The sequence below is a fragment of the Colossoma macropomum genome, unplaced genomic scaffold (genome assembly GCF_904425465.1).
Source record: "Colossoma macropomum unplaced genomic scaffold, Colossoma_macropomum, whole genome shotgun sequence".
NCBI classification, from domain to species: Eukaryota; Metazoa; Chordata; class Actinopteri; order Characiformes; family Serrasalmidae; genus Colossoma; species Colossoma macropomum.
In genome coordinates this window covers 14,234,649-14,247,854 of record NW_023494806.1, presented here as the reverse complement: position 1 = coordinate 14,247,854, position 13,206 = coordinate 14,234,649, and the positions used below count along the sequence as shown (strand labels likewise).

The 13,206-nt window shown below is 42.6% G+C and overlaps 1 protein-coding gene across 7 annotated transcripts in view; it reads right to left on the bottom strand.

Moving 5' to 3' along the window:
• The window catches only part of apba1a (amyloid beta (A4) precursor protein-binding, family A, member 1a), a 43,845-nt gene that overhangs the window by 18,783 nt on the left and 11,856 nt on the right, over nucleotides 1–13,206 (bottom strand). For 5 of the 7 annotated variants that reach the window (XM_036598450.1, XM_036598457.1, XM_036598452.1 and 2 more), the window contains exons 2-3: nucleotides 11,984–12,165; nucleotides 412–2,019 (exon numbers count right to left, since the gene is read on the bottom strand). In XM_036598450.1, coding sequence (XP_036454343.1) covers nucleotides 412–1,944 — 1,533 coding nt within the window. In that variant the 5' untranslated portion in view covers nucleotides 1,945–2,019; nucleotides 11,984–12,165. The remainder of the gene's footprint in view (nucleotides 1–411; nucleotides 2,020–11,983; nucleotides 12,166–13,206) is intronic. The other 2 variants (XM_036598451.1, XM_036598456.1) reach the window with 1 other exon arrangement.

Sequence of the window (13,206 nt, the reverse complement as noted above, 5' to 3'; positions counted from 1 at the left end):
TGATTTTAACTGCTGTGGACATCATTTTATAATGAATGGTCATCATGAAACCTCCTCTGCATGTGTTCTTACTGACACACCATCATCAGCAGCCTATTCCTATTCTTCCAGCGCAAGTGCACTACCTGAGAAATGTTATAGTCCTCTTGGAGCCTAACATGAAACACTTTAAAAATCCTAACTAAAAACTAATTGGAGCACAGCTTTGAAAATATGAATGGCTGCATGAGTTAAACTGAAGGTTTGTATGCATTTTTTAATGAAAAACCATTAAGTAATAGGACAGACCCTATGTGACTTGGTGTGGAATGACCCAAATGGTAGCATCAGCAAATGAGACTGTTAAAAGTAAACAATGAACATGAAACAAAAACTATGATCATGATTATGCTATTTATTGTCTGTACTCACATCACCCCCTAGTGACGGCTGTAGGTCTGACTCCACGGTGGGGCTCAGGTCCTGCCTCATCACCCAGATGGGCTCTTTAGGCTCATCTGGCGTGTATGGCGAGCGCACTGTCCTGGTCTTCACCTCCTCGATGGCCTCCTTGATGTCCTTGATGGCCAGAGAGATAGCATCCCTCTTTTGCCGACTGCTCCTGGCAGGAGCCTGCTCCTCGGAAGGGCTGCCTTCAGGGGTCATACCCTCCTCTCCTTTCCCCTCCTCACCTGGGGGCTCCTGAAGCTTGCCCTCCTTCATCTCAGCTTGCTCGTGGTGCTCAGACTCGGGCCATTCATCCTCTTCTTCCTCCTCTCTGCCCGTGCTTCCGGCTGCATGCTCCAAGCTCTGCGAACTCAGGCTCTCCTTCACCTCAGCCACAATCTGGTCAATGTCCTCGTCTTGCTCGCAGCTGTCAGCACGTGGGTATGGTGCAAACTCTGCTTCCTTCTCTGGGCTGTCCGACTCGCCGTCTGAGCGCTCGTCATAGTGGTGTAGCCTGGAGCCCACGGCCTCCTGCTGCCGGTACGAGTTTCGCTCAAATAGCCGGAAGCCAGCCCGTTGCCGCTGCTGTGCCGTCTGGCCCTCAGCCTGCGTCCCAGGGGCTTCTGGGATCTCCTCGTACACATGCTCTTGGACGGCATAGTCGGCATAGGGTTCAGAATAGGGCTCATCTTCGGCTTGGGCTTGGCCCTCGCGACCTGGCCTGCGGTACAGTGGCTGTGTATAAACGTAGTTGGAGTAGTTGGGGTTGAGGGCCTCAGCGTCATGTCTGGGTGGCCTCTCAGTGTTAGGCAAAGGCTCCCGGGGCAGTGGTGGTGGCTGTGGAGGGTAATGGGGCTGTGCATGGGGCGGTCCTGCTGGCTGCTGCTCTGACTCAGCACTCTCTGTGTATTCTTCAGCCTCAGGCCGCAGAGGGACGCCGTATGTGCTCTCATCCTCAGGCTCTGCCTCCAAGGCCATGACAGCGTCTCCCTCGGCCCGGTCTGTGTGGTTGTGGAAGCCACTTTCGGTGCTGGCTGAGCGTGCCAGGGCATTGCCTCCCTCCTCGTCCTCCTCGGGCTCTCCAGGCTGCTGCTGTTCCAGCCTCTGTTGCTCAGCCCTCTCTGCCTCCCTCTGCTGCCTCTCCCGCTGTCTTTGCCTCTGCTGCTGCGCCCGAAGCCGTGCCTCTGCGTCACCCTGGCGGCGGTAACGGGTCACCGCTGGGCGTGGAATGGGCTGCTGTGCATGTTGCTGCTCCAAATCACCCTCTTCAGGTGTCCTGCGGGACATGCGTGGGCGGCCAGCCCCCTCGGAGCCCTCGTACCGACGGTAACGCTGCGCTCCATGCTGCCCATGGGCATTTTCTCCACCATGCCCATTGTGGTGGTTACGAGAGCGGCCCGAGTTGTCATGCCGTCTGCGGTGAGAGGGTGGCTGCTGGCCCTCGGGGCCCCGCCGCTCCAGGTCAGCTTCAACCACCTCACTCAGCTCCTGGCCCAGCGGTGCCTCCTGGTGGCTCATGGCTTGAACAGGTGAGGTTCTACACACATGGCATCATCTCCCCCAGGCCAGGCTCCACTCAGCTCCAGGGAAAGTCTATAAAACAGCAGTTTTCATCACTATACCACTCTAACACCTCGCAAAACACAGTCACTTTCATTCTATTATAATGTGTGCAAACCAATCCAAAAACATGGGTTGACATAAAACTGCACAAGCAAAACTACTATACAAATACTCCACTTCTTGAAGTCTTATGAGTTCAAGTAGTCATAAAAATTGTCAGAGAGAAGGAGACTGCTTGATGTATCCCATGCACTAGGATAGTAATCTTCATCGACATGCCCTCTGAACGACATCCTCCCTGATTGGCTAAAGCACTACACATTACAAAGAGCCAGACTGACTGGAGATAAGGCCGTCACGTGAATTAGTGAAATCACATTTAACCCACTGTCATGCTGTCTGCCCCATTTTAACTGCATTCATCCAATCATAGCCTCTAGAGAAGAGCACAATTGGGGGGAGCATTGCATTGCTGAAAGAAATGACATAGCTGATCTTCAAGACCGTAAATATGGCCTAGTTCTGTAAACATACATACAGTTCACATCATTCAGCACACGGTGTCCTGCTGCATGTTTGTAGATCTTTACACAAATGCCAGAGAGCGAGTTTCATCTAGCAGCCACATATCTGCTAATACAAAATATGCAGCAAACAACTGCATGAGTCATCTTAATAAATATTTTATTTCCTAGGAGCTGGCTTGTTGTCCCAGATATTGCATTATGGTCATGTCAATGAAGTGTCATAATATTGATATCTTACACTACATAAGTGTGAGTGACTGTGTGAATGAGTGAATCACAAAGGAAGCAACAGCACAGAGCTCAACTGCAGAACATTTTGGCACAAAGTGACAGCAATGCTTTATAAAGCATCTCATCCTGATGCAGTATGTACATTAGATATCCCCAAGGCAACACCTCCTCTTATTAGTCATAGGAGCAAAAACAAACCACCCAGCACATGTACTCACACACACACACACACAAGATCCGCAGAGAACTCTGTTGCCACGGAGATATGCTCCACCGGTACGGCAGCACCGACTGGTGTGTTCACACCAGTGGAAAAATGTGGAATAAGGACCCCCTTTCTTGTAGCAACCTTCACCTCTGTCTCTCCTCCCTAGGGAGACCTCCATATTTTCAACTCAACATCATAGAGTTGACAGAGACAAAGAAGTGTGGGTATGTGTGTGTGTGAGCACATGTGAGGAACAAAGAATCAAGAAAAATATCAGGCTGACAAACCTAACCAACTGCAGAGGAAAGACTGTTGAATATTATTGGTCATTTTCCCACATGTACTGAACAAGCATATTTTCCCCTCTTCCATATGTCCTGAACATGCTATCTTACTACTGGGTAAGGTTTCTTCCTCTTGGTCTTTAGGAAGGTTTTCCATGCCACTGTCGCCCCTGTCTTGCTTGCCTGGGACTAAGACCCTGATTTCTGTAAAGCTGCATTGTGAAAACAGCCGTTGTAAAAAGTACTGATATCACACCATAGGTGTCACTGTATCAGTGGTACTGATGTTCCTATTGATATACAATAAGCTTTAAATCCATGATCTAATGCCTACTAAATAGCTGTGAAGCAGATGTTTTTAATTATTTAAATCTATTTTGTGCACTTCACACATATGATCCAGGACCTGACTGTGGAGGAATTAATTCAATAACTTTATAATGCCAACTTAAAAATCATCTGATTCCATCATGTATTTGTGGTACATATTAGTAATATTGTGGTATTAAATTTGATTAATACTGCCCAGCATAAAACTGCAATCCTATAAAACACAGAATGGATTCTAATAAACACAGACCATTACAGTAACAGGAGATCTCATATTCAAAACCAACATCATGAGCAGACGTGTCCAGGACATTTGTGCATTTGAAGCATATAACTGTTCTTTAATATTTTTTTCCTTTCTGCATATTTTTCAGCACAGAATCAACACAGAAATCCTCGGACACTGCACAAATCAATCGTAAGAAAACCTGAAAGAGGGAGACAAAGAGAGAGAAAGAGAGAGAGATAGGGAGAATGAGAGGGAGAGAGAGAGGGAGACAGAGACAGAGAGAGACACAGAAAGAGACAGAGGGCACATTTCAGGTGCAGTACTAACAGCTTACCTTGGCATGAATACAGATGAAGGTCACAGATAAAGGCAGGGCTTACAGGGAAAAACTGACAAACCGATAAAAAAACAGATCCTGCTGAAACACTGGAGCACCTTCCTGGCCTCTCGTCTCACCATCTCTCCCTATAGCTTTTCCTTCTCTCTCTCTGCCAACAGGCCTGCACTGTCAGTGAGAGGCAGGATGGCAGGTTGGATCAGGGTGTGTCCCTCTCTCTCCATCATGCTTGGCTCTACAGGAACTCTCACTCATACGGTCAGCTCTGAAGGACAGAGCAGCCCGCTGCCAACTGCCCTGCTCCTGGGTGAGAGTGGGCAAGGGCTAAAGGACACTGTGACATGATATGGGCCATCATACAACCTTCCGCAAACATGCTGTGCCTAGGTCAGTATGTACGTTTGTGTGTGTGTTAGGGATGTGCATAGATGAGTACTCGGTTGACCTTTCAAAGCGTCCATATTCAAATACAGAAATCACTATTCAGGTTTTCATTATGTTTCATCACAAGAAGATGGAGAAAACACAGACGCTAACAATTCAGAATGTCGATTTTTATGTTTAAACGGTACTGCTAAATGTGGCGAGTTTACTTGTATTTGAGTAAGTAAATGCATTATACTATTCTTTGCTACTACAAAACACAAATGCCTTCATGTGAGTTTGTGGCAGCCTCCGTTACCCATCCAACACGAAAACCTACCCATTATATAATTATAATATAATTATATAATATATATATATATATATATATATATATATATATATATATATATACATATATACACATAATTTCACAGTGTTTTAATTTTGTAGAGTTAGATATTCATCTGATCCAACATAATTTATTTTAATCCAAACTAAGCCCGCTAGCAAGTGTACTTTAAATGGGCCACAGGCTTGAATCAACCCACACATCAATACTACAGCATGTGCAGAAACTCTTTCTACGAAGGGTGAATGCAGCGCTATAGCATGATGACTAAATGGAAGCAGCTACAGGGCAGCCATTAGCATACAGCACTGCTTATCAACCTTGCTTCAGGACATCTACTGGCCTGTAGAGATCAGATCCAACTCGAATCCACCTCGCCATTTCTGTCGAATTATTGCCTTCAGATCTTCTTGATTAGCTGAATGAGGTGTGTCAGATTTTGTTTGGAGGTGGAACCTGCAGGATGGTAAAAGGGCACAGGCACAACCTACATGCAGTAAAATGTAACATTTTTACATATTTTACCCTGTAAATGGCCAAGGCCCACCAAGCTAAGACCAGCTAGAGTATTCAGCTTAGTTAGCAATAAAGCTGCACTATATCTTCCATCCCAGTCATGTCCTTAACAACATGTCTTTGGCAACTCACTCATGTTTAGGCACTTGCCTCAGCGTGACAAAGTGTAATACACATAATTACTCTTAAATGCAAGCGAATAGTAACATTTTACAGTCAAAAGACGTTTCATTGTCTCTATATTTTCTCTGTCTTCCTGTGCTGAAAGTATTCAAACAATGTCTTCAGCATTCAAATACTGGCACCTCATACTGTTAACTGAGTACTCGAGTACCATTGCACATCCCTAGCCTTAATTCAACCAAAGACATTTCATTTTGGAGGAGGGGCAGACACATAAGCCACGTATTTATGGGTGAACATATTAAAAAGTGGGACTTTAAGTACTGCCCTGGGGGTGTGGGGGTCGCAGTAGCAATGATCCAATACCCCTGCTTGTAGTTGGTGTCTATGACTATCACTAATATCTTCTAAAAATTACTAAATGTTTATTAGCAATATCCCTACTATTTTTTCACCCCATGTGTTGTGTGTAATTTTTGCTCCCACCCCAATTAGCATTGTGGGGCAGACCCCAAGTGAAAACCGAATGAGTTCTGAGTCAGTGGGAAGCGGTGGTGCTGTTATCCGGAGGATGTGCTCATCTCTAACTTAAACACACAAATACAGCCACCAGCACTGTGCTGTCAGCCAGTCCCTTCTGATTAAGCACAGATGCAGCCTCTCTCTGTAATCGCAGGCACACACATGCACACACACATGCTCAGACACACAGAGACGCTCACACAGATTAACACTCAGACACATTCATTCACATACTGGCAGACAGACGCTTACTTCTACATTCATGTATGTAAGCAAACAGAAACACAAAGAAGAAGAGAGAAAGAAAGAGAAAAATGCATGCACTCTGACAGCGTGGCAAGTTTGATTGAATCGTTCCTATAACAGGATTAACACTGGCGGATTTAAAAGGCTAACAGCAGCTGATGTAAAATAGGCCCACAGAAAAAAGGGGGTGGGTGAAGCCTGATGTCTACAATGCACACTGTACCACCGTGGTAGTGTATACGGCTGGGTAGAGGCAATCACTCGTCTAAAATGCTAAGAGGACCATTTTAACTAATCAAGCTCCAGACCTACTTGCTTCAAAGCCGATCAATTCTTCTCACAGAGCCATATGATGCAGACCACATTTTTATACTGTGTGTTGAACATACCAAACTCAACACGCAACAGAGAATGAGAATGACCTGTTGCCTAGTTGATCTACATTATATTCCCCACTGTCATCAGTCAAGGCACATGACTCGAGTCACACACCACTTCGGGACTACATGGAAATATTTTTAGCACATTATCTTTACAGGTTCACAACTTCCAAACCAGGCAAAATTTAACAAAAAATAATAAACACATCCACTTTAGTACACTGGGTTGGGTTGGTGAACTAAACTAACCATTCCAAATGCAATGACACAAATTAGAGAAAAAAAAAAAACCAATGGGGTAGAATAAATTTCTTTCAAAGTATAATGAAGAAAGTTAACAAACCAAGAAAATTCAAATGCAGACCCTCTAAAAAGCCTCTTAAGCAGAAAGCTACTCAAGTAGATATACCACTCCATCTTGTGAATTAATGGATAAATTAGTTTTATATATTACTGTAGGTCAATCAAAAGTCAAACGAATTTTTAACTCTGTCTGCAAAGCAGAAGAAATTCTCACGAATTTCAACTGACATCTTGGGGAAATTTAAAAGAAACTCTTAACAAAGATATATTAGCATACCATGACCAGTGCTGCCAATCAATAGTATGGATCTCACGTCCCTCTGCCCACTCAAAGCCTCTTGCATCTGCCTTCAGCAAATCAAATTTGACCTGCAATTTACCATGACTGGAGAAGCCAATAAAAACCCTCCAATACTGAACTAATTACATTCGCCTGAATAATGAGGAATGCTATGACAATTACACTGCAGGTCAAGGACAGGCTGTCTGGGGCTGCAGACTTCTGCAGAATTACAAAAGCCCTGCCACATCACTACAGTACATCTTCTATGTATTCATGTGGTCATATATACACTCAACTCTCCAAAAACTCGAGGTCTATGCAAACTGACATTTTAAATCCCCTTGCTGTTGGATTTAAAGCTTAGTCAGAGCTCATAGGAATAAATCATAGAGAATGAGGAGTCAGGCTTTCTATGTCTAAAAATCAGAAGTAGTTAATTTATCAAACCACGACCAGATGATTTTTCTGTGGTGATTCACTAATTATTTCAACTTTGTGGAAAGCAGTTCTTCAAGGCCATGTTAATTCTCCTGATTCTTAATTCCATCTTTTACACAGGATACTGCCCTCAGGATATATACGCTGCACTTCTGTTTTTTTTTTTAAACGAGAAGAAGCAATTAAATGCCTGACGGCCAATTCTGTTTTCCGTGAGACCTCCTCAAGGTAAAAAATACTGGCTTCTATCCCTTTGAGGACAGATGGGGAATGTTAATCTCAGTTGTTCTTTTGTGCAGCCTATTAAAGTAACAATATACCACTTCATGTAACAACATTTAAAGCTTAGAGCATTCCTCAGATATTTACTGTACTCAGAGTTAAAGCACCAGCATGTAAATTGCTACAAATGAATCAGGTACAGAAATACAAATCCAATTCCAAAAAAGTTGGGACAGTGAGTAAAATGCAAACAAAAACAGAAAGCAGTTATTTATAAATCTATTTTCACTTATATTTGAATGAAAACAGTACTAAAAATCTTTTTATCTTATTAAACTTGTTTTTGTAAGTACACACTCATTCTGAGGTTCCAAAAACACCCTTGACAAATGTTGCAATTATGGTTCCATGTAAAAAGAGCTTCCAGGAAAGGCTAGACCTTTATGAGCAAGGATGGTCAAGGCTCGCCACTTTGCCAAAAATGCATGAGCAAAAAATCCAACATTTTAAAAATAATACTGTGGCAAGTTCACTCATATCTGCAGTCACCTGCTTATTATACTGCATTCTGCCACTATGAAACAGGTGTGCCTTAATGTGAGCATGTTGCCAAAGCCCTGTTGTTAAGGAAATGACTGAGAAGGCAATGAGGGCGCTGCCCAGTACATGGAGCAGCTTTTTTCACTACCTAGACTAACTAACTTCGTCTAGATGTTGTCAGCTAAGCCCAGAAACAGTATATTTAAATATATTTCTCTGACAAACGTACATGTTGGCACACCTGTAAGAAGAAGATGAGTCCTCATCAGCATGCAGTGTTACACCAGTTAGCTTTGTTAGCCTATTAGCTCCCCTGAAGAGCTAACTTAGCATCTGTTACTCATCTAACGGGAAAACATACTGATTTCCCTCAGCTATTTTTGAATAAAACATTTTAAAATGTGTTCATCTGCATGCTTCTACACCAGTGCTGTCACCTAAAAATAAATGCCTACAGCCCTACATTGTTGTGTTTTCTTTTTTTTTCAGTGATCAAAATTAGTCACAATGCATGTGATTGATTCTCTGATTAAAGTATTCTGATTCTGCAGCCTCATAATGGCCTTGCTGGCATTGATGCTTTTTTGGTCTTCATGGCTTTTTGTTTGCTTTGTGGTACATGAAGTAATGATACACAAAAGATGTAACTACCTTTAAAATAAAGCTGAAATTCTGCACTTTAATTTTAATCACAGTTTCATTCCAAATTTGGTGGGTCAGTTCTCAGTTCTTTAGAAGGTAAATACCCAAAATGGATTACTCTGTGATTATTAAGCATTCTGGTATAGTTCTCACTTGATTCTTATCTTTAAAGGTCCAACTTAGTAGTGTGCATTCAGGTCACACATGTTATCCAATCAGCTTTGTCCTTATCTGACTGAGAAAGTGCATGTTTCTAAGAAAAATATCCACCAGTATTTGTTGCACCTTTGTTGAGACGTTCGAATCTCTGAAGAAGCTTTAAACTTTAAACACAGTCCTCTTTTGGAATACAATTTTGCTAAAAATCAAAGCATCAATTCTCAGTGTCCCATCTCTAGATCCCTACCATTATCAAATGATAAAACCTAACAGCATGAACTAAAATGAAAACACACACCATACCACAGTATCAGCATTCATGAGCTATTCAAGCTGCCATTCCTGAAACCTACAAAGCAACCATTACCTTCCATGATTCCCTCTATATGTGTGGACTCTTTGTACACCCTCATTCAGCTAGAACTCTGCGACACTCTGCAGTTGACGCAGTGGAGAGTGCCTTTCTCTCCTCATCCCACTCCGACCCTGCAGATCCCAGATCTGTGCACTAAGCTGACTGCTTTGCTGTATAAGATGGCAACAAGAGAGGATAAGACTCAAAGCCAGCAGGAATCTAGTAAAAGAGATTAAGTGACGATAACACAGCATTCTGTCCTCTGTCAACTTGTGCCTCCTTTTTGGAGTGTGCCCCATTAAGGGCATGCTTACAGTGCAAAAACTTTGTGATCCACACTAAGCATGAGATGAACACGGATGCAGTGCTACACCTCTTGCTTTGTTAATTAACTGTTAACCTTGGACTTTATCCTTAAAGATAGAAAAGACAAAACAGTAGGAACACACAATCATATACGGTGACAAACATGGCATAGCACATGCTGTCGTATCAGTCGCTACCAGTGACTGGGATAATTTATGTTCTCTGAAGACTTCAAACTAAACGTTATTGAAATTTAAACTTTCAATTACAAAACTTCTTAAATCCCAAAATCTAAGTTCTTGTTATTTAAGTCATGCTTTGGCAATACAGCCCTTAAATATGGTCAAAGTAATAAAGCCTAAGTTACTGAATATAACAGAACTGAACTGGGAGAGAGAGAGAGAAAGCGTGAGATAGATAGAGAAAGAAAGAGACAGGGAAGGGAGCAAAACAGAGACCATGAGAAAAAAGTAGAGACATCTGTTGCTATGGCACTCTTTACGATGGCAACACAAGCTGGAGGTATAAACACCAGTCTCTAAACAGCTGCTGTCCTCTGAAGCCTCGAGAGAGAGAGAGAGAGAGAGAGAGAGAGAGAGAGAGAGAGAGAGAGAGAGATACAGAGATACTGACCACAGAGACAACTTGAGCCATTAGTGATTAGGCAGCGAGCCCTGATACAGTTCACACAGGCTAAATACTCTTGAACAGATTTCAGTGCACCAGGGCACGCCCTAGGAAAGTCAGTCTGCAAGAGATTATTTCACCAGAAGAGAAGTTACCCTTGCACTCTCTCTCTCTCTCTCTCTCTCTGTCTCTCTCTCTCTCTCTCTCTCACACACACACACACACACACACACACACACACCATGAATATCACTCTCACAGCCCTCTGTACTCCATCTGTCCACTTTTAAAGCACAGAAGTGTCTGGGTTTATGCATATGGTATGAGAGATGTGTGTGCTGAGGCAGAGAGAGCAAGAAAGAAAAAGAAAGAGAGGGAGACTAAGAGACAGATAGAAAGAAAAGGTGTTAAAAGAGAAGGTTGCAGGTTCTGTAGGCACTCTCTGCCAGTCCTCCAGCAGTCAATTACTGCCACAGCCTTTCTTTCTCTCTGTCTCTCTCTTTCTATATATATATATATATATATATATATATATATATATATATAGATATATAGATAGATAGATAGATAGATAGATAGCACAAGCATGGCTGCTTGGCAGTGGACCAGGAGCAGTGACTCTCCTCTACCTGCTCCAGCTCCTGTAATGAGGCAGTACCCACCCCACCTCCTGATGTAAGAATCAGCTGGCAGCTCACCTCACACCTATTCACATCTACTTAACACCATACTCTTACATTCGACCTTCCCTCAGGCACTACAGACGTGACAGTTTAATTCTGGATTTTAGACTACTGTCTCACTTCTTCTGATGCCACAGGAAAACAGCCACCTATATTGTAATGTTTAAGTAGAAAGACACACACAGAAAGGCAAGCAGCAAAGCAAGAAAGCAGCAACTGTTGTGAGGACTGGCAGCCTTTACAGAATGCTGGGAAAAATGCCATTCTTCCTAGTGAAAAAGTGTAGCACACAACTCATCTTTTTTCAAATACTTATTTAGAGTGTGATAATAATTTCAAACAATGCTTGTTTTGTATGTGAAAAGTCACACTTGTTATGCCAAATCAGCTTTATTATCATACAGTCAATAGGTAAACGTGAAGAATAAGGCAGCAGTACAGTCTGAATATTCGAAACTCCATCAGGCAGAGTTTTCAACATTCAGACTGGACTGCTATCTTGACCCTGTTAGGACAGACTGGGTGTAATTTCTTGTTATTTAATCTAGCTAAAGTTAGCATGGTAGCAAATTTGCAACCGTTACTATAAAAGAATGCATTTGTAAGCAGAGCGCTGATAAGTCAACAGTACCTCTGTTCTCTTAAGCCCTAATGACCCATATGGGGGCCAACACTTCAATTCACTCTCATAACAACATAACTTACATTTTAGTTTCATAGTAGTAACCAAATACATACATTTATTGCACAAACTCATTCCTCATATGTCAACTAATACGGAGACTTGCCTTCTAGGCTCATCTATCTCTTGGATAGTTGGTGGAGCTGTGCCAGTGGTCAGAGTAAGGAGGGCTGTCCAGAAAGAAGAAGCTGGATGCTTCTTCCTGTTGCCTTATGACAGGTAGAGGAGAGCAGGCTCAGGCAACTCAGCTCAAGGTTAGTGTAGTACCAGACACAGCCATGCACAGAACTGTAAACAAACACAGACAGAAGAGGTAGTTGAAGTTAAAGAGGGCCACTAGAGGTCCTGGAGTCAAGTTTTAGAAGTACCTTTAGTAGTCAGTAGTGCTTAGGCTTCGCAGTGAATTGTCATTCACAGTGACTTTCAGCGTATAGTAGTGTAAGGCGATATACTGTCTATACCAGTATGCTGGTACTGGTGCCCCAGAACAATTTTATTTAGTTTTTGCAGGATTGATCTGTAACAAATCTTAGTTAACTGCACTGTATTTTATATGTTGTGGGCTTAAGACTGCTTTTGTATTTCCAACTGGAGAAATTTGGTTTCTGTCTAGCTAACATTTACAATACTTTGTAGAGTGTTCTTTAAAAGAAGCAGAACAGAACAAAACAGTCCAATCAAAACAAGCTTCAAGTTTGTAAAACTTTCTTTTAGTAGAGGGTACCAGTACTGAGAAAACATGGTTAAATAATTTTATTCATGCAAACTAAACTATCATCTAACACCACAATACATTTGAAAATGTAAATTTTATCAATAACGTTTAGCACTAAAGCAAGTGGTAAACACATTTTCAAAAGAGTTTCCACCACCAGTGAATTTCAGTTCATCGTCTGGCTTTCTAGTCTGGACTATACACAGTTCTTTTCCCAAGAAAGATGAGAGCAGAGAGACTTAAAAGCTTCTGCTACAACACCAACTGAAATCACAGACTTTCATTAGAACAGACCAGACATGGGCACAAACCCTGAAGCACATCTCTCCCCATAGTGCATCTTTACTAATTAATGACACACCAGGCAGCCATGAAGTGGAATCTACAGCGTTTTCAAGTTCTCCACAGTCTGCAGCTGGGCATGGAGCTTGCTCAAACAACAGTGGCAGGCTCACACATCTGCAGTAACTACACTTAAAACTAATGGCCATGTCTTACTGTCAGAGTAATTATGCAACTAGAGCTATGGCATGGAGCGACACTGAATGTATAATGGCCAGCAGGGGAGGACACAGCACCTTTTCATATTGTGCTTTGATGTTAGCCTCAGCATG